The 21,753-nt window shown below is 37.8% G+C and overlaps 3 protein-coding genes and 1 long non-coding RNA gene across 6 annotated transcripts; 2 read left to right on the forward strand and 2 right to left on the reverse strand.

Annotated features, from left to right (window-relative positions):
- The first annotated feature begins 35 nt into the window (after nt 1-35).
- On the forward strand, nt 36-1,927 carry LOC148071252 (uncharacterized). 2 transcript variants are annotated; one of them, XR_015712933.1, is made up of 6 exons: nt 36-72; nt 207-265; nt 920-1,088; nt 1,253-1,389; nt 1,550-1,619; nt 1,680-1,927. It is a non-coding gene; the product is annotated as an uncharacterized LOC148071252 (long non-coding RNA). The 2 variants fall into 2 exon arrangements; XR_015712932.1 differs by having other exon boundaries at nt 40-72; nt 903-1,088.
- Nucleotides 1,928-3,694: 1,767 nt separating this feature from the next.
- On the reverse strand, nt 3,695-8,629 carry glt8d1 (glycosyltransferase 8 domain containing 1). The gene is made up of 9 exons (XM_087800511.1): nt 8,380-8,629; nt 7,518-7,616; nt 6,879-7,089; nt 6,693-6,810; nt 6,532-6,616; nt 5,690-5,802; nt 5,460-5,626; nt 5,286-5,398; nt 3,695-4,212 (listed from the first exon to the last, which is right to left on the reverse strand). The coding sequence occupies exons 1-9, from the start codon at nt 8,393-8,395 to the stop codon at nt 4,031-4,033; spliced, it is 1,104 nt and encodes a 367-aa protein (XP_087656637.1). The 5' UTR covers nt 8,396-8,629; the 3' UTR covers nt 3,695-4,030.
- Nucleotides 8,630-9,332: 703 nt separating this feature from the next.
- Nucleotides 9,333-10,458, forward strand: spcs1 (signal peptidase complex subunit 1). Its single transcript, XM_087801230.1, has 4 exons — nt 9,333-9,452; nt 9,758-9,817; nt 9,892-9,978; nt 10,045-10,458. The coding sequence occupies exons 1-4, from the start codon at nt 9,417-9,419 to the stop codon at nt 10,168-10,170; spliced, it is 309 nt and encodes a 102-aa protein (XP_087657356.1). The 5' UTR covers nt 9,333-9,416; the 3' UTR covers nt 10,171-10,458.
- Nucleotides 10,459-10,496: 38 nt separating this feature from the next.
- On the reverse strand, nt 10,497-19,242 carry nek4 (NIMA-related kinase 4). Of its 2 annotated transcripts, none has more exons than XM_087801229.1 (16): nt 18,988-19,242; nt 17,121-17,387; nt 16,836-17,033; nt 16,667-16,774; nt 15,071-15,222; nt 14,852-14,990; nt 13,170-13,817; nt 13,052-13,102; nt 12,853-12,966; nt 12,632-12,757; nt 12,495-12,558; nt 12,328-12,428; nt 12,133-12,230; nt 11,376-11,581; nt 11,163-11,290; nt 10,497-11,021 (listed from the first exon to the last, which is right to left on the reverse strand). In XM_087801229.1, the coding sequence occupies exons 1-16, from the start codon at nt 19,075-19,077 to the stop codon at nt 10,872-10,874; spliced, it is 2,640 nt and encodes an 879-aa protein (XP_087657355.1). In that variant the 5' UTR covers nt 19,078-19,242; the 3' UTR covers nt 10,497-10,871. The 2 variants fall into 2 exon arrangements, with proteins under 2 accessions (XP_087657355.1, XP_087657354.1); XM_087801228.1 differs by having other exon boundaries at nt 11,367-11,581.
- Nucleotides 19,243-21,753: the final 2,511 nt, after the last annotated feature.

Genomic DNA, 21,753 nt, shown 5'->3' on the forward strand with positions numbered 1-21,753 from the left:
GCGGACGCGTACTTCCTCTTCCTCCACGTGCATCAGTCACTCTTCTCTACAGCAGCACCATGAAGAGGCCGAGTAAGTTCTGCTCGTTGATTTTGACAAAAACATTACTTGAGTTTATAATTTTTGATGATGTGTACAATATGTGTTTATATTAGTCTGGCTACAGTTTTTCCTGGAATCTTAACTTGTAATTATTCTATTTTCAGAGTTGAGGAAAGCGAGTAAGCGACTGACATGTGCTGAACGATTTAAGATCCAAAAGAAGGTAAACTTCACTTTATTTACAACGGTTTTTTTGTTTTCCTTAATGTACCTAGAAAATAGCGTTTTGTCGAAAATAAGTAAAGGTTATTTGTAAAGGGCCTTTCTAAACCAGGGTCACAAAGTATTCAAGTATTATTTATCTTATATCTATTTTTCATGCTTTTACTTGCGAAAGGTGTCCAAATAGTTCATATTTTGAAAATGAAGATGATTTTTGGATTGTGGACCGAACCAAAGTCCATTGGCCGTTAGGAACACACTCCTTGGTCTACTTTGTAACCTAAAAAAAGTATTGAAGGCTAGAGTAATAACTTAGATTTTGCTTGAACTCAAACCTACATCAATGATGCTGAAATGAATCACCCATTAACCTTTTGACACAAACATTTGACTTTGGCATTTTAATCTACACTTGACTCCATACAATGGTGGGTCTTAACAAAAGCTTGAACATGACCTCAAAGATGCTTTTATCGCAGTAGTAAAGGAACAATGAAATATTGAGATCCCGGTGATGAAGAGATGATTCAGCCTTGGTCTTAAAATTCTGCAACACCAGGGTCAAGTGCGCGACAATAATGTATCATTGTTCTCATCACAATAAATCGCTTCACTAACCAGTTTGTTGCTTTCTATAGTTTTTTGTCCTGCATAGAAACCTGGTGCACATAAAGAAGAATGTCAAGCTCCTGGACTGTCCTGCGAGTGTGGCATCACCGTCCAACCCTCCGGCCTCGATGGCCCTGAGGAGCCTGCAGGTGGAGGAGGGAGAGCACCCCTGACACGGAGAAGGCTGCAGTCACGTTCCTGAGTGACTGGACAGGGTGAGTTGTTTTTCTTTTTAAGGGTCTTTTGATGAGGAAATGAGGAGAAAAAAAAGATTCCTGATTTAACCGTGGAGACTTTAATCCAACACTGATCCTTGCTTTGCCGATGGTGGCACAGACTCCTGTGGAGGTTGTTGTTGACGCACCTGTCGCCCCAACAGACCCAAAATGAGCTACTACTGTAAAATCCACAACGAGTCTGGACCTCCAGCCTACATGACTGAGGAGGTCTTGGTCCAGATGAAGGAAGGCTGGGACCTGAAATGACTGCAAAAGGGAAACAAGGAGATGTTGAGAGGTGACTGTTGCTGGAGTTACTCTGAACTTTATATCTGGAAGTGATGATTAACCTGTCAGAATGTTTATGAAGACACTTGTTCCAACGCTGATCCAGTCCAAGCATCAAAGGAGCCTCAGTGACTCAAAGGCAATGTTGACTAAAGTCTGTTCTCTTACAGCCTGACCAGACTGTCGTGGACACGGAAGATGTCACCGACGAACCTGAACAAACCGAAAAATCACCCAAAAGTAAATATTTTCTCTTTGAAGCTGATGTGAAACCTGTGTAACCAACTTTCTTCTTCTCAGGAACAGAAACTCGTGTACATTTTCATGCTCCTGAAGTGGACGTCATCGTTCCAACAGAGACGTCAGACGACGCCTACGACTTCAACACAGATTTCAAATGTTAATCATGAATACAACCTGGAATGTAAGACTGGATGGAAGAGACTTTGAAGAGTTAAACCGTCAGATATTCTATTTGTGCAGAATAATGTATATAAATATACCTTTACTGTAAAACCCTTACTGTAATAAACCCTTTCTTCAAATGATTGCTTGTATATACACGTCTTTTTAGTACCTCCTGATGTAAACTGGTGTCTTCATCACATTATGTACAGGTACATCTAAAAATTGGAATATGAAAAAGTAAAAAAAAAAAAAAATTGTTCATTTCAGAACGTGAAGCCAATTTATAAGATGCATTAGAGTCAAACATTTTTACCTTTTGATTGTAGCTTATAATGAAAACCCCAAAATGCAGTGTCAAGAAAATTAGAATATTACGTAAGACCAATGAGGGAAGGGTCATTTTTTTTTAAATGTCAGGCTTCTTAAATGTATGTTCAATTCCATTCGCTCAAAATTTGGTTGGGCTTATTTTTGCTTGAATTACTGCATCAATGTGGCATGGAAGCGTTCAGTTGGTGTCACTGCTCAGGTGTAATGAAAGCCCAGGTTGCTTTGATTGCCGCCTTCAGTTCATCTGCATTGTTGGGTGTAGTGTCATCTTCCTCTTGACAATACCCCACATTGTCTGTGGGGTTTAGATCAGGTGAATTTGCTGACCTATCAAGCACAGTAACACTGTAGTAGTTGAACCAGCTTTTGGTACCTTTGACATTTCTGTTTAAAATATAATTTTTTCATTGGTCTTATGTAATCTAATTTTCTGAGACACTGCATTTTTGGTTTTCATTACCTATGAAGCCACAATTAACATTTCAAGGAATAAATGTTTCACTCTGTAATGAATCTATATAATATATGGTTTTCACATTCGGAAATGAGACAAGTATTCTTTTTTTTTGAGATGTACCAGTACTGTGACTGTTACATGAGACATATAACAGTCACAGAATTGTAAGATAATAAAAATCTAAAATTTCATACCAAGATTTAGTTGCAATTCAATAGTATTTCTTTTTCTTTTCATTTTACCTTTTCTGAGGAGAAATACTATTTCATGCATTCAAAAATAGTGTAGTTAAATGTAGGTTTTACACATTAAAATTCTAAATGAAGTCATTAAATTTTATATACACTTAAAATAAGTAGATGTGCTATGAAAATATAAAACCAACACCCATTAAAGTTCAAACAAGGGAAGTAAAGAGTCAAATCAAGTTTAATTTTAAATGTTTTCATTAGGGTTCTTAAAGTGCCACACCCTCCTCTGGGGGTACAGATGCTAAGTACTAGCTTAGTTGAACTATCATCTCCACCCTTCCTGCACTCTCTTCACCACTACATCTCTAACACCAGTTTTTGTTAAAAGTTTATAGATGCGTAAATGTTACTGAGGGCGATTATGGGGTTTTCAACTGTGTTCTCAAAAGGGTCAAAATGGTTAAAAAATTCTGCTCTTTTCAGACTCAACTCGTGTGTGATCAAGTTGAATAGAGAGACTTACACTCTTCATGTAGTCGATGATTACATTTTAGTTTGCAGTAACTCACAACCAGCTGAAAATGGTTTGTTATGAAAACAAAGGATAAATCTTTGGGGTGAAAAATTAAAATAAAAAGGCCCAGAACAAAATAAGTGCCTATAAATATGATTATGTCCAAATATTTGTGTCACTTATAACAAATAAGTATAACTATAAATTACAAATAATAGAAAAGGAAATTGAAGATCCACCAATGACACATCAGACACCCATTAGCTCCGTACATTTTTATTTTATTTATTTATTGCAAAACGATTAGTGGAACGAATGAATATAAAGCATAAAACAACTAATGGAGTAAATCGAATCTGTCGATTCTTTATTTTCTAATCTTCCCAGAGAATAAAGAGAATCAAATGACAGAGAATGGCAAGTGTAAAAATGTTATCTTTATGTATAATACAAAACATTTACACAGGAACGGAACAGTTGTGCAAAACATGTGGTCGTAGTGGTCCCGACGGTCCTCAACAAACGTCTGAACGTCTCATTAGCTGCGGTTTACTCTATGAATCCTCCAGTTTAGTGTGACACTGAGAGGCGACATCCTAATGTGGACTGGAGCACATTTGTAAACATGCAGCAACTCACAGGCTTGTTACAAGTGGAGTTGTAAAAAAAAAAAAGGGTTCATAAACAGATGGTGGTTCCTGAGGTGGTCCTTCTTTGACGTTTCTAAAAACTGATATGAAAAGACAAACTACTAGTCTCCCGTGTGTTTGCGGACGGGGTGAAACTTTCCCGACGGGTCCGGGATGAACCACTTGTCCCAGACGTCGGTGAACGAAGACGTTCCGCCCCACGGCTTGTAGTGGCCGTTCCAGTGGAGCAGTTTAGCAGCTTTGATGAACTGTGGCGAGTAACGGCTTCCCGTGCTCGTCATGCCTGACAATAACACGGGTCATTAGTTCAACAACGGATGAGTACAAGTAACCTTGGATTTTTTTAATTTAACGGCTAAATAATAGTTTAGAAAATGTGCTGTGAGTGAGTGACTTTTGTTAAAATCGGAAATAGGTGTTTTTGAGCTGACCTGGTAGGACTTGACTGACGTTGCTTTATGTTTGATTTCTTCTAACAAATGTTTTCTTACAACACTTCACTACAAATAAATACAACTTTTTTTTGTTTGTTTTCAGACCAATTATTTTCATCTCGCTCCCTTTAATTGAACAAAGTACTTCAGCTGCAGGCGTTTATCGAAACATATGAGTAACGTGAGGATATTGGGTTGTGTCCACAAAATGTCGAAAAATGTTCTTTTTATATTTAAATGTTTTTTCAAGCATTAAACCCTTTGAAATAACTGAATTTAATCATTTGTAGGTTGATATTCTTATTCCAAAAATTCCACAATAAATGTTCTAAATTCACTATTTCTGTGCCGTTGGAAGATAATCAAAATAATAATACATTTTATGACTTTGAAGCAGTTCTGGGTAGTTTTTGGAACCTTAATATTTTTGTACTAAAATAACTTGTGATGACACATCAACTTAAAACTAGTTGAATGACTCGTATACCGTCCACTGGCGTCGCTCGACTTAAAATCGCATTGAACTGCTTTAAAGGCTACAAAATAAAATATAAAATATATAATGATTGAATTTTGAAAATGTATCTTATATTTATAATGATTTAAATAAGAGTATCATACTATGTTTAAAGAATAAAACAGATCATTTGAAAATGTTTAAATTCAGTTAAAAGACAACAACATTCAACATAGAAATAATTGAATTAAATTATTAAATAAAAACTAATTTAATATAAAAATTATTGAATTAAATAATTCAGTGCATACAAAACCCAACATATCAATAATAAAGTTTCAACCATTTAAGTTAAATTAAACTACTCACTATTCTGACGTCACTGATTATCTGCGTTTATTAAAGATCATGAAATATTCATCATAAATATTTGCTAAAGAACAGGAAGATCCTCTCGAGACTCACCGAGGTGTCTGACGTGCCACATGGGATCGATGGTGGAATGTCTCTTGTAGAAGACGATGAGAAGCGGCGGCGTGGTGAAACTGTCGGCCAGCATCTTGCTGTACAGATCCTCCCTGGACACAAGACAAACACGCTGAGCGTCCAGAAGCAGCCGCTGCCTTGCCGTCCACTCACTGAGCGTTGAGCTCCAGCCAGTGCTCCAGCTGGCCCGTCACGTTCATGCTCCTCCACTCGCTCAGGTTGGCCACGATGACGCCGGGGTTGAAGGAGCAGGTGTTGGCCCTCATGCCCAGCTTCTTAATCGACTCCTTCTTGAAGTCCAAGAAACCCAGGTAGTTGTTCTGCGAGGAGGAGAATCTCTGGTCAGGTTTCTAAATAAACCTGAAGGCGAGGACGGAGCCCACCTGACTGCCGGCCCCTCGGACGATCCCCTTGGATGAGGCCGACTCGCAGTCTTCGGAGAACGCTGCTGCGTGTCCAGGTTTGATGGCGGTTTCGTACAACTCTTGGATGTCGCCTGAGATCAAAAGAAATTCACGATTTCAGAGTCATGTGAGTAAAAAGAGCTAAAGATGCCCGGAAGACTTTTAACTGTTCAAATAACTGCTTGTGGTTTCTTATGTAAAATAATAAAGATCAAACTAACACAGCACTCCATATTTTATGTAATGACTGCTTTGGTCAACGACAGTCATCAACCATCTTTAATCCTCACTATGCAGCCAACAGTTTATGGAAGTTTAGCAGTGCAACTAAAATATTGAATGGTTGAATTTAATATTTTAAATATTGAAATGTTGAATTTTTACTAAAATGTTGTCTTTTAGGCATACCATTTTTTCTAATATCTATCTAATATGTTTTATATTGAAATTTTGTTTTTAACAAATATTTTAATAATAAAATTGAAAAGAATTAAAGATACCTATTTATAATAATATAATAATAGTAATAATAGTGCCAACATTCTTACATTAAATGTTAAAGGAAACAAATAAAAATTCAACTGTTCAATACTCTGATGACTGATGATACTGATTTACTTCCATAGCAGTTGCATTAATTTCCATAATGACCAAGTACTGAAGTAAATAAGGACTATGGTTTTCACGATTAATCTGGTGTTTAATTTGGGAGAAATTTATGAATAACTTCAAAAAGTTATTGTAGGTTACCTGGTTTATTTTGGGAGGTGTAGTTTGGGGAATATACTTCAGGTATGTATGTATTATAAAAGGGTCTTTACCTTGAACAATGACATCATCGTCCAGATAGATGACTTTCTCTGCCTCTGTTATGTATAAAGGAAGATAATAGCGGGCAAAGGTGAGCTGGAAGAAGAAAAATCACACGTTAAGAGAACATCATTTTGCAGCATTTAAATCGACCGTGAGCTGAAGGTCTTACTGGTTTTGTAGCCTCCAGCACTTTGGGGTCGTTCGATATCTTCCCGATTAGGACTTCAGAATTAAAAATCACTATTTTATATTTCAGATTTTTAAACTGTGCCAGGCCGAGCCACTCCCTGAAATAACCACAAACGAGGTTTAATCAGACGGTGAAACGCTCGAGAGGTTCTTGAGGCTTCGGTACCTCAGGTGATCCACGGTGTCGTTAAAGGTCACGATGGTGAAGACAACGTTGGCTCTGCTGTTCTGGTAGATGCTGTTCACGGCGGCCATCACAGCGCCGAGTCTCTCCTCGGCCGCCGTGATGACCACCGGGATCTCCGGACCTTTTCTCACTGCCTCGATCCTCAGGTCAGGCGACAGCTCGGACTCGAAGGGAAGAACCGCTCCAATGTCTGTAATGATGGAGAAAATATCGTTACATCGTTTTATCGCAATATAGATTTTTTTCACGATACTGTACCGATTTTTTATTTTTGCTTACAAGTCATATTTTATAATTATGTTTTATCTGTTATAGTTCAAATTAAATTAAAGTGTGAATAAAAAATAACAATGTGTGTATTGTACTATTATCATTTTGTTGTGTTGTAATTCTAACACCTGGTGCGAGATGGCTGCAGTCAGGAACAATACAATCCACAACGACTGAGAATGAGAGGATACATTCGACTACCACAGCTTTTAAAGCTGATGATGAAAATATTTTGGTTTAAAAACGAATGAAAGCAGTTTCGACTTCGTCAACAGTCACAGCCAGATTCTTGCCAAAACACACAAACCTACTTCATAGAAGACAGAACATGGACGAGTTAATACATACACTTGTTCTCCTGGTGTAGAAAGTCACCGAGGTTGAGCAGGTTGCGTTGAATGATGATCAAGAAGGCCACGGCCAGCAGCACGAGGATGACCACGTTCACTGACGGACACGACAACATATTGTAAATGAACATCGGTCACAAATAAAAATCAACTTTATTCCTCATTTTAAGATTAAGAGTAACATAAGCCTTTATTCCTCCCACGTTGAGGAAAAGTAGGTTGGCTCAGCAGTAAAATAATAAATACATTTGTGAAAAAAGAGGAAGATGCAGAAGTGGGAATGGGAGGTTTTACAACAATAATGAAAATGTTTAATTATATACTCTGACAGCAGTGGTTAGGAAGAACAAAATCTCTCCTCCCTGCAGTGCTTGCAGGTGAATAAGGCACTGAAGGTGCTGTTCAGTAGCAGTTTGATTGTTTAATGGGAGTTTCCATATCAAACCGGTTCTTTTACAATAATAAGAACCTTTACACGTGCAGCTAGTTTACTTCTCCAATATGAATGAGGAAACGTGTATCAAATCAATGTGTCAAGGAAGTTCCTAAAAACAAATTTCAACCACATTTATCTTGTCTTTTACTATATTGTTGTTAGTACTGTGCTGTTCTTTTGTTTTGCATTCATGTTGCAACACAATAAAAACATGTCCATGTTTTATGATGGAACATCTGTCAAATGTATAACCTTTCATTAGTTTAGCATCATCAGTCGAATAAATAATCTTAACTTAAAAATGCAAAAAAAAAAATGCAAAAATTATTTGCACATCAATCCCGACATTAATGGGTTAAACGGTATTTAAAACGTTTTAACGGTGATAATATTAAAGATCCATGAGCAGGTCTGCTCGACTCACCTTTTCTCATCGCCATGGCAACATCCGCGTCCAAATTAAAAAATATTAATCCCAACAAAAGATGCAAAAAAAAGGTTAGCTGCAGGCTAACAAAGGCTGGAACAACATGGATGAGCAGATGCAGCGCATGAGCAAAAACCTCGTCTGTTAGAGTCGCTCAGCTTCTCGTGTTGAAGGTGCTGAAGACGTGAGGAAGCGTCAGGTGAGTCACGTCCAAACTGCCAACTCAACATCAACAACTTCTACTACGCTGGAGACGACTCTGCTTCGTTGTTCACAGACGGTTACATAGAAGCACATGACGCCCTCTAGTGTTCAGGAGTGTAGGTGATGGTTTACGGTAAAAACGAACAGAAATATTATAACAATAATATATTAAATAATACAAAAAAAATGACACACACGTGACATCGACACTCACATATTACTAGTTTTGAACAACAGCAATATTTAATTGGAATTTTCCGTATCCCTTTTTTCAAACACATGGACATTCGTGACAACATACATACAAAAATAACCACCAAAAATGGTTCCTGTCTTATACTAGTGTTCAGAAAATTACATAGAAGGGAAAATTAACTAACTAACCTTAATATAACCATCTCCTCAAAATACACACTTATTTTTCACAATCCCGATCCACTGAGAAATAAAATCCCTTTAAAGATACAGAACATTAAACATTAAATTAATTTGTGTAGCTTTTACAGAGATTAAATACTTTAAATATTTGGTTTTGAACGTGTCCATAATGTGTCGGATGGAGGAAGCTGCCCAACTCGCGCCTGATAAAAAAAAAATCTATTCACTGAAACCTGTTTTTCATTAAAATGCGCCTTAAATATGAATCTAACTGCAATAAACTATAATGAACCAGCAGAATTGTTTTAGTCCTTTGTAACACACCTTGTAAAAAAAACATATTTCCCCAAGCGGAAAGGGTCCTAACTGAGATGACGTATCATTTCGCAGGCGGAAGTGGACAATTTAACGGAGAATTGTATCGTAGATAATAGTGAATTAAATCCAGAAAGATGCTGTCTATATTCAATTCCCTTCCCACTCACATGGTAGGTTAACGGGATTTAAAGCGGCGAATGCACGAGTTTATTTTCCCCCAATATTCTTGTTGGCAGCTGTTAAAATGTTCGGACGACAAGTTAGCATCTTGCTGCAAACATTGCACTTGTTTTTGACAAATCTTTAATGGATGAAGTTTCCTTCTGGTGTATTTAAATATGTGTATATAAATCGATGACGTCCTTCTGTTGTGACTAATGGTTAAATGCGTGCCATCTGTCGTCCAACTCGATCAAATGTCTGCTAAAATAAAAACAATAAACCTTTTTGTTTCAATTTTGGATTTTTCTTCCAGGACTACAAAGGCCAGAAGTTGGCAGAACAAATATTCCAAGGAATAATTCTCGTCTCAGCGGTAAATATTGGTGGCAAAACTCAACAAAAGAGGTGCTTAAATTTGTAGTCATTCCTGTATATTCTGTATTTCAGGCGATTGGCTTTGTCTGTGGCCTCGTTGTTGAACAGTTTGGATGGACGGTGTACATCGTCCTGGCAGGATTCGCAGTCTCTTGTGTTGTAAGATCACATTCCCCTTCATTAATGGATATGGTTTCTCTAAATATCTATATCTTCTCACCTCAGCTCACCCTTCCTCCGTGGCCAATGTACAGAATGAACCCTCTGTCTTGGCAGCCAGCGTTACCAGAAATCAGCAGTGAGCCCAGCCAGAAGCCTCAAGAGAGCATCAAGAAAAAGAAGCATAAGTGATTCCCCCGCTGTTTGTTTGGACCTTTTTATGATGAAAGCCAGCTTTATTTTCTCACAGTTCATTTCAGATGAAAACGGTGTGCATTGTTTTTTTAAAATCTGGTAATAAAAAAAATGCATTCAAACTTGTTTGAAGTTTATTTACAAGTAATTATTTAACACATTGGTGTCCCTATTCTGAAGTCTTATCAGAGTTCCAAAGTTCTTCTGCAGCCCAGTGCTAAAAATCAGATGTGGTTATACTTGTTAGTGACTTTAACATTCTTTTAATAAATGATTGACAAATTGGCTACTGTATTCATTCCATACTAAAAAAACAACAACCGTTCTGTGATGTAAGTCAGCTTTATTTTTACAGTTCATTTCAGATGGTAACAGCGTTTCAGAATCTGGTAATCCAGTCAAAACAAAACCACAAAATGTCTACTCTTAATTGGTTATTGTGCCATTAAAATAAATAATCATGAATAGGTATTGTATGACAAACTCTCCTGACTCTTCTTCTAATACAGTATGAAAAAGATTATTAAAATGTACAGATAGACATTGCATGAAAATATTTAAAAAAGACTAGAAGTACAAAATTGGAACAGTATAAAATAAATGTACAGTTATTTACAAGATTGCCTGAAAGTCATTTTGTTAATTTCAAATATAAGGATCTTACTGACACCATGGAAAAAGAGACAAAAAACATATCTTCAGCTTAGTGGAAATCCTGACTTGATCCTTTGAACTTTTGAGGAGTGATTGTCTGCACTGAAGGACATTTCTTCAAAAAACTTCAGTTGGCTCACCATCACTGCATAAGCTTGGTATTTATCATCACCCATGTGGTCGCGGAGACGCAGCTGGAGCGAGGAAGGAATTACATTAGTTAAGACAGAAGCTTGTAAAGATTAATTTTTTTCATTTTGCTTAAAATACTAAAAAGTTTGTAGATGCTATGCTATGTGTTTACATTTCGGTTTAGATTGTTACGTAAATCATACTTCTCGTCTGCCGTCATCCTCCTCCTCCTCCATGATTTCTAGGACTGTGTCGAGCAGCTTGACCCCAAGACCCATCACCACATCTTTCCTCAGTTTTTCCATGGCCCGCCTTATCTTTGATGGGAAGCCTTTCGGAAGATGATTTTGTTGAGTATTGTGATGAGTCGCCTCAAAGCGTCTGACTGAGAGTAGAGATTTACAAACAAATCTGACCTTTTGGCATTTCACCGAGAGACAAGTCGCCCGTCTGTGCGCGGGCTTTGCCGTGTAGTGCCAGCGTGTCCTGGTACTTCCTGTTCAGCTTAAATTCTGGAAGTGCCGTTGAGACGAATCCGCCTTTGTTCCCGTCATCCCCGCCGTTCATGCTCAAGGTTTGAGTCATCATTTGGACTAAATCCTGCATCTCAGTTGATGCATTTCTGCAGAATCACAGTTTATGTCGCATTATGACAATATAATGGAGGATAACGTATATAATACTTTATTACCCTCAAAAAATGTTTTCCCTTTTTTCTGGCTTTCAAATCATTATATTATGGAGGTAGTACTTTTATGTATTGTGCAATGATGCATGTATACAATGACTAAAAAGATGTATCGTTTAATTTACAATTAAAATGCAATTGGTTCATTTTTATGTTGCAATTAAACTTCCGGGGGCTAGATGGCAGTAATCCTCATTTCCTGCTAAGGAACAAGAGGATACAGTCAATTTCAGCAGCTTTGAAAGCTGATCTTTCAACATATTTTGCTTTCAAAACAAATTAAAGCAGTTGTGGTCTGTATATTCTGCAACATCAGAGTCAAGTACTTGAAAATACTACTAATACATCCTTGTTCCTACAGTGTCGCAATATATGGTATTGTTGCCCCTGTATCATGATATGTATCGTATAACCAGATTCGTGCCAACATATACTCCTATTTAGAAATGATAAAACCCCTCCCCCATTCATATTTCATCTTCTACCTCTCTTTTTCGTCTCCCTCAGAGCGATCGGTAGAACTTGTGGATGAGCTACCTTCCTCATCCTCATCCTCATCATCTGACCTCTTCACTATCCGGCTCTGCACAAGTGAAACAGTCAGTGCAGAAGAAGAACAGCTTCTACTTGCACGGCGAGTTTTGAATGGTATATTGTTGCAGAGTTGAAACAGGACGAACCCTGCTGGCCGTCAGAGAGTCCGCTCTGTACACTGGGACCTTGTGATGCTCAGCCCGGGTTTGTGTGGTGACGCAGGGCGCTGGTCTGATTCCGTTCCAGTCTGCAAACAGACACATGTGGGTCATTTAAGCCCAATCCGATTTAAAGTGAATTGCTAGAGTTTTACCAAACTGGGGGCTCTCTTGAGACTGTCTCAGTCGCCTTCTCTCTCGCGCAGACAGGGGGCGCTCCTGATGATTAAACATGAAGAACAAAATAAGCTGAAGGTTCAACAAAGACTGACTGACAAAAGAAGAGACTCACCGGAGGGGCATTGTAACACTTCTCAGTACTACTAGCCTTCTTTGCAGGAGCTCTGCTGCCTCGTTTCTTCGCCTCCACAGGTTCGCTCACGACAGGGCATGGAGGCAACAGTCGGGAAATCACCTCCTACATTAAGACGCACAGTTTTGACCTTAACTGGGAAATTCTTGCATTTCCATGCTTTACACAATTCTCTCAAACAGCTTATTCTTCTGCATCACCTCATGCTTATGTTTCCTTCTTGTGTCCTTCTGACCGAGCTGGTTGGGAAGGGAAGGGCCTGACATCACAGCTGACGGACAGATTTGAATGGCAGGTTCATCTCGATCTGGTTCCTTCATTAACATTTGTCAATAAAAGGTTAATTATACGAGTATTGAACCTGAGTATCTAAGGACGGTACATGAGTAGTTGTTTTACCAGAGTGGAGGTCAACGTCTTCAGCAGGTTTTCTGTCGACTCGAGGTTTTCCTAAAAGGTGAATGAACATTATCTCTTCATGTGGAAATCTATATTTATTTATAGAAGGCGCATCTACCTGCTTGTCTGAGGTATTGAGTTGTTTTGGGGCGACAAGGAGAAGGTTCTGAGTGTCACAAGGATTTTCAGATACCATGTCAAAGATCGCTTTCGTGTCCTCCACACTGGATTTTTGTGATTTAACCTCGAGGTCAGAACACAACACTTTTGACTTCACGTTGTTCATTTCCACCTCTTTGAGTAACTCAATGGTGTCGACTTCATCATCAGAGTCTGGTGGCGATTTATCGTCAACGACACCCAGAGAAACGGTCTGCCGAGGTCTTGATGTTGGCTCTGGGTGAAGGTCTATTAAGCCATCAGATGATTTTCTAGCCTCGTCTTCTCCCCTGCCAGGACCTGAGCCTGGCCTCAGAGGGGCTTTTACAGGTGCGTCAAATCTCCCCCTTTCCTTTTGCACATTCGGAGTCACATGACTCGAACTGACCGGGCTGTGTGACACGGCGGAAGGAATGACCTGCATCTTCGTGCTCGTCGGCTCTACATCCTGTTGCTGCGGCACATCTATGTCAATGTTGCTGATGGTTGCCAGGGTGGAGAGGCTGCTATGGTTAGCGACAGGCGAACAGGGCTTGTGTGGAGGGGGAGTATTCTCTCGACTGCTCTTTGTTATACCGTTTCGCACGATTTGTGTTTTATCATCCTTCTGTAAGAGTAAACAAAGCACACAGTATTAAAACAGAACACACAAAGAATCATAATAAATAAGTAAAAAAAAAAAAACTTTGTAATCTTAAAGTGCCTTTTAGTAACATTTTAAAATCTTTCATTAGAGCACTCAGGCTGTGTATTGGCAAGAATCTGGCAATACGAGATATTGTGAAACTGTAGTAACAAGGATATATTTGTACTGTTGTACTTGACTATGTGTTTACAGACCACATGACTCTCGACGAAGTCGCCACTGCTTTCATTTGTTTTGAAACCAAAATATGTCAAAACATCAGCTTTAAAAACTGCTGGACTGTATCCTCTCGTCCTCAGTCATCGCTGGGATTTCATTGTTCCTTTAGCTGCAGAAGATCAATGACTAGCGTCCGAAGTTTAATTGCAACATAAAAATGAAAAAGAAAAACATGAATATTTGCATGTTAATTGTAAATGCAAATAATAGTTATTTTATATACACATTGTTTAAATATAAACCATGGAAAAATTATGATAACGATAAAATATGAGTTTATTTTTATTTTATAAATCGAGTGCTGTTGAATATCAATACCATGTCGATGAAAAAATACATCTCAATATGTAACCATTGGGTAATCTCATGGTCAAAGTGTCCCAAAGGCTAATAAAAAATGTGTTTGTGGCATCTCTTGTGTGGTCTCTGGAGGGTGGGGGGGGTCGATATTTTCTTACACCCCTACACAGGACACGTAAAAGAGTTTGAGTTTAACAATTAGTTTCTCCACTTTGATGTTATTTTCATCAGACCAACGACACGTGTTAAAAATGTTTTTACATTATATATTCTACATTTTTATAACTGTGTTCATGAATGATCCCAGAGAAGGACATTAGATGCATCAATGCTCAAATGTTATCACCATCACAACATAGACTATAAGAACACTATAGAGACTACCGTAGATCCAGAAAACCAACAACATGTGATCACATGTTCTACGTCTGTGAGCCACATCTCTCAACAGTAACAGATCATCTCAATCATCTCACCTGTATCACCTTCACAGGAGGAGCCTGTTGGGGCGACCGCCTGACTTGTGATGGTTTGATTTGCAATAAGGGCGACACACTGTCAGACCTTGGATCACTGCTGGCACTCACAGCTTTCATTTTTGACTTGGCTGTTTTTCTAAGGAGAGATGAGGTTAACCATGACAAAACATGCGACAGGAAGCATAAGGACAAGAAATAGCTGTAAAGACAACATACTTGGTTCTCTCCAGGAACAAAGCAATTTGTCGTTTGATGTAAGGCTGTCGAAGGATGAGTTTGACATCAGGTCGGTCTTCTGGTCTTTTACAGAGCATGCTCTTGATCAGCTCTCCCAGCTGAGGGTCGTATCTGCTGGGCATCTGTGGCAGCTTGAGAGGAAGGAAGGAAGAAATAGGCAATATAATCACACTTCATGAAATCATTCAGATACATTAATTATCTTAACATCATTAACAAAAAAAATAACCACAAAGATATAAAATAATGTTGGTACCTGTTGTCCCCAATTGAAATGTTTGTTTTATAAAAGGATCCATCATAAGGGGATTAAGAGAAGAACAATAATGATTGGAATAATAATTCAACAAATTAACTTTGTTTATATTTGGCAGTAAGTTATGTTTTACTGACAGAAATGTTTCCATACATAAGGAATTTCTCATTTACCCCCAAAAAACATGCAATATTCATCTTATAAATTAATGTTTGATTAACATAAAGCCGAGTCATTCCTGCTTGAAAATCACATTTTAACACTCTTTTCCTAATAGATGCCTTTATGGCTTATGTGTCTTTGGGAATCACTAAAGGTTGACTATTAAATAACAAACTTTATAAATATACTTTTCCACATATTTTTCAAGGACAAACAATGTAAAATGTAAATGTCATACTATACCGATATTGAACAGCACAGATTTTTTTTTTGCTTTGAAATAATATTCTATTCTTATTATAGTGTGTTTAAAATAAAATAATTGGATTTATAAAAATGTACAATTAACATGGACATATTCACAAGTTATTTTGCTGTTGCAAATAAACCTCTAGCCACTGGATATGTCAATATGTCCTCTGCAGCTAAAGGAAAATTGAAATCTTGCAAGATCCTGGCGATGACTGTGCACAAGAGGATACAATAAGGTCCAGCATCTTTTAAAGCTGATGTTTGGACATATTTTGGTTTCAAAAAACAAATGAAAGCAGTAAGGTAAGGTAAGGTAAGGTAAAACTTTATTGATCCCTCAGGTCTCTTTCGGGAAATTGAAATTTGTTTAAAGATAAAGAACATAGATCAAAGAAAAACAACAAAGACAAAGGATACAAAGATTAACATAGAACAGAACATCCAGATACTTTCACTCCACTCCTGCCCCCGAACTCAGAATTGTACAATTTAATAGCCCGATGAATGAATGAGTCCTTGAGTCTATTTGTTTTGCACTTGGGTAGGAGCATTCGTGCACTCATTCTGCTTCTCTGCTCACTGATGACAGTGTTCAGAGGATGACTGTCATCATCCATGATGGCCAGTAGTTTGTTCAATGATCTCCTCTCAGCAACTGTCACCAGTGAGTCAAGCTTCAAGCAAAGTAACGACTTTGTCAAGAGTCATTTGGGCTGTAAATTCTGAGTCGAGTACTCGGGTTATAATTCAAATACATTCCTTGTTACTACGGTATCACAATAACTCAAATTGTTGCCCCTGTACATTATTGCCAATACACACCCCTAACAACCCCAGGTTTGAGTGTATTAAGGAGGTAAATTAGCCACAGTATACAATATAAAAGATGTAAATAGAGAACTTACTTTTCCTTGCACAATACGGTAGACGAGTGACGTCATGTCTTTGGCGTTAAAGGCATGTTTAAGTGTGCATATTTCATACACACAGCATCCAAGGGCCCAAACATCAGACTATGAAAAAACAACATATAAGTCAGTAAACGACAAAACACAGAATAAATTCTGCATGTACCTTGTGGTTGTAGGGTTTGTTAGAGAAGAGTTCCGGGCTCATGTAGTAAGGAGTACCGATAAGAGTGCTGGCCATGTCATTTTGATTCTCCAGCACTCGGGCAATGCCCAAGTCCCCAACTTTGATGTTGTTGATTTTGGTCAGGAAGATGTTCTGCGTTTTCAAGTCCCGATGGAGAATGTTCATCTCGTGCAGGTACTGAAAGACCGATCCAAAACATTCGACCATTTAGCCTCAAGATTACGACAACTACTGCTCATTATCATCCACAGCAACTGAGCTCACCTGGAGAGCCATGGCAATCTGGACAAACCACTCCGCCACCTGTCTTTCAGGTAGAAGCTCTCCCTTCTGCTGCTTGAGCTTATGATAGAGGTCACCACCCTCACAGAAGCCCATCACGATGTACAGCTGGAAATCATCTCCTTCCCAGGACTCCTTGTATGTCACTATGTTGGGATGGCGCAGTTTTGAGAGAAGCTGCGCCTCCTGCTCCGCTGAATACCTTTCCCGCTTAGAAGAGGTCGTCAGGTTCAACTTCTTTATGACATACTGGAAACACAGACAACACGGTATCATTCACATTATCATCCATGATAATAAAAACCACATTGTTACAGCTTTGAAAACCGGGTGCTAACGTGGTTAAGATGTTGGTCACAGATCACTAGTGATGAGTTGATGAGGTATCATGATACAGCATCAACTGTATCATAATACATTTTAAAGGCCACTAGTTGTGACCAGTTTGAAAATAATACCAGGTTTTATTGAATCAGAGCCAATGATTCTAAAGCAGAGAGTGACATCTTTATTTGTGCAGGCTTTTCCTTGATTTTCTGGATTTCCTATGTTATCTCTGTGTTATCTTGAACTTTTTAGTATACATTTTATTGAGTATTGTTTTGATTGTTTAAGCGCTTTGTGACCCTTGTCTGGAAAAGCGCTCTATAAATATTACTTACTTATTTAGTTAATATATTCTCAAGTAATGCAAAATTAGCTAATTTGGAGAGGTACGTTGTCTTCAGGCTCTTCTAGTTTTGTTTTAAAAAATAAGGAATTATAATGTTGGAAAAGGCCTTTAAATTTCATAACCTGAATCATTTTGAGTAAATTAAAGATTGATTAACATATTTTCGGTCACTACTGTTCTTAAACAGCTTTAGAAAACTTTTGAACTGAGATAAGTACTACTTTCCCAAGACGATGTTACTGCATTTAAGAGTCAGACTATAACTGGTGAAAACGAAAAAATGTTTCTAACGGATATCAATTTTAATTTGTATTAACAATTACTAGTTAAATTCTAAATATTACTTGATAAAGTTATTTGATCATTATAGTCCTCTTTTTTCTATGTCGTTATACAATTATTATTGGCCTTTGAGTTAATATTAAGAACTTTTTTTCCCTGTACTCAAAGCACTGAGGTTTGTCACTGCGCATCGTCAATCCAAGAGGTCTCCACCTCGAAGAGAGTCTGTGTGCGTGATCACAGCTGGCTGCAGGAGGAGCAACATCCATTTCTACACCATAATGGACTCTCGTAACCTCTTGTTTGCCAAGATTTCAGACAAAATACATTTAAACATTAGGATATATTTGGATTATTTTATAGACATGAGATAATTACACTTGACACGCACATGCACACACATATATATTTTTGCTCACTCCTTTCTTATGGCTTAATGGCCCCTCACAACAGAGTCACACTATATAATGTGGCCCCTGAGGAAATACAATTGCACATCTCTGATCCAACCACTACAAAAAAAGGACATGAACCTGAGCATCTATTGCTAATATATAGTAGCAACAGACGCAGAGTTGGTTGTAATACTTTCTGTAAACCGTACACTTCTTGTCACGTTTCAATTTTCATACCTAAATCCGTACAGTAAGCTTTGAATGGCTGAAATTCCAGCTACAAAGGACAGTACTGTGACGGAACTGTGACACACAATCGACAATCGAGGGAGTCAAACCTGAACATTGGAAGTATTGTGCAGCTGCTCTGAGAACTCATTCATGTGGCGCTGAACGTCAACAATCCACCTGGCCAAGTTAGCTAAGCTAGCAACTAGTTTCAATCAGCGGGTTTAATAAATACGTTACAATACTAGTTTATTTTGTAATGAAAACTCACCTTTCTTCCATCAACTCTGTGCCTCACCAAGTGCACCTCCCCGTAGCTGCCTTTACCCACGACTGTGACGAAAACATAATTGTTCATCATATTCTCTCTTGTTGGTCACGACGCGAGCTGAGACGCGGAAGTGGCGTCTTTGTATCTGACAAACATGTTCCGTTTGGAATCTAGACGAGAGGAAAACTCATGGGTGGAGAGCGAAGTATCAGTTAAAGTCACCTCGAAGAGATTTGGGGGAAAAGCTGCAACCGTTTTTCAGTAACTAGGCAACCGACGAAGAAGGGGACGTCAAGTTTCTGTGACGTAGGGTGTTATTTAAAACACAGCGACCTCTGACGTTTAGGGGGAGAAGTGCAGACAACATATTTTTTCTCGCGTTACAGTTTTATAATTTATCCACAAGAGGGCCATCTTTTAAAGCGTGTTCAATGCTCAGTATTTGTCATTGACAAGTTCAATTCGGGTTGGATTAGACGCAAGGTTGGACGTTCTGTGTTCTCATGGTGTGTGGGATACGTTTAAGAGGCTTATTAATAAGTTCATATTACTGTATACTTGTGATGGTAAAGATCTGAACTAGAAGGAAAAGTTGTGTTTTTCAACAACTATATTATTGATTTCTCCATTAGCACCTTTTATTGAAGGTTACAGCAATAGACATCATTCATATCCAATGACCTGGGATGTCCATTCTTTACTATAATGTCTAGTAAACATGGTGTTTATACCTTCTTAAATTTGCAGCCACAACAGTGGTGGGCAATTCACTGTTGCAAGAGGCCACATTTAGTACTGGGACTATTGTGTGGGGCGGTCAAAGCAAAGGAACCAATAAATGAATATGATGACTTGTTGTAAATAATGATTAAAAATCAATTCCTGATAATAAGAATATATGGGTATGATTATGCCATGAAATGTTACAATAACTTAATTCGGTACTCATCATGTTTTGACTTATTGTTATAAATCAATTATCATTTTTTTTTTCAATTAAATTAGTAAATAAAATGTAAATAGATTTTGCACAAAGCACGAATAATACATGAATATAAATGTTTCTTTGTTTTTTTGCAGTGCCATGCATTAAATGAAATGTTAAATTCTTAGAAAAAGGTCAGAAAAATTATAATTTTAACAAACACATAAAACAGGAAGGAAAATAAAGGAAAAGTTGAAACTGAATAAAAAGTAGTTGGTTCAAGAGTTTTAGAGCTAGAAATGACCAATATCAGGGCTTTATTTTCATTCTCACTTCATGTGGGCAGCACTTTTCACCAGGTCATCGCCACAACCTACTGCCCTCAGACCTGCCGGAGGCATCTGAGGCTGTCTTGTCCTTCCACAGATCTTCTGACACTTTAGGTCACCTTCTTCATTTTTCATGGGTGTTAAGCTGGGCAAATAGGAGACTCGTGTTTCCTCCCACGATCTCCGGCAATCGATCCATCATCTTCTCACATCATCACCTGATGGGATGAGCTCAAACATGAATATTAACATACACAAATCTCTCATCGATTAGCATTGGTTACAAGTGCTGCCTTAAATAATACAGTAATAATGCTTTATTAATTTGATATTTGTTGAAGTTTTCCATTTGACAAACGCTTCTTCAATCCAGGTTCAATTATTCAGGAAGACCAAATGTCATTTGAATAATTCAACAGTTTTGGGGAGCCAACTCTTGTCTCTTTTAGGATCACAGAAGTAATAAAATACTGAAGCTATTACTCTAAGTAGTCAGAAGTGCATATATCATGGACTCATAACGTCCAGTGTCGGGTGAAGCTCAAGGGTTAAATGACCACGTTTAGAATATTGGTCTTTTTAAAGTTTGAATTGTCTTTCGAAAAGGTTTGACCTGTAACAGTTTACATATCGTTTAAGCAGATACACGGCTTGATTTTGACTTTTCTGACAAGATGTTTTGTTCTTTACCCATCGCAGATACTCTTATCGAGGTTGTAGCTGGTAGGTGTTGTTGTTGTTCTTTAGTCTTCCCCACATGGCCAGTGCCTCTTTGAGTAACATTACCTTGTACTCTCACTACTCTTGTGCAAATTTAATAAAGGTATTTTTAAGAAGTTTCAGTACAATGCAAAAAGAAAAAAGATCCTCTTCATTTAATGTAATAATGTACTTGCAAATAATTGTATTAGTTTAGTTGAGTGTAATAAAATGAATTCATATAGAATTTTAATTATTATTTTACACTCATTTAACGTTGCAAAAACTTGTCATAGTAAATTTAATTAAACCGACTTTTTCTTCAATTGCAATTACACAGTTTATGACACACTAGTACTCGTGTGCTTGTGTCCTCCAACTTATAAAGGTATTTCTCTCATTATGCTTGTTTTTTGTCTTTGTCTTTTCTTGATATGACATAGTTTTTGTATTGACAATCTCCAGTTTGAGTTGTGTGTTGGTGTCGGCTGAGGAGGTCTTGACTACAAGTCTATTACATCATGTATACATTTTAGACGAATAAAACGTACAAACTAAGGGAAAATAATTTTGCCAGTAAACTGTCATGTCTCATGATTTTATTTTGAAACTTGCTCTGTACATTCTTTTGTTTTCTGTGTCCGATGGCGCCAGAGCACTGACAGAAATCCTCCCTACCTGTGACCAACACACTGCGCATCACCTCACTCTGTCATTGGTTCTCTCGACTATTTTCATTTAGGTAAAATAATGAACAAATGTAATAGTAAATGTGTGGTATTATATTAAAATATACATATTTATTAATGTTCA

The sequence above is a fragment of the Callionymus lyra genome, chromosome 10 (assembly GCF_982586985.1).
Source record: "Callionymus lyra chromosome 10, fCalLyr1.hap1.1, whole genome shotgun sequence".
Taxonomy (NCBI): domain Eukaryota; kingdom Metazoa; phylum Chordata; class Actinopteri; order Syngnathiformes; family Callionymidae; genus Callionymus; species Callionymus lyra.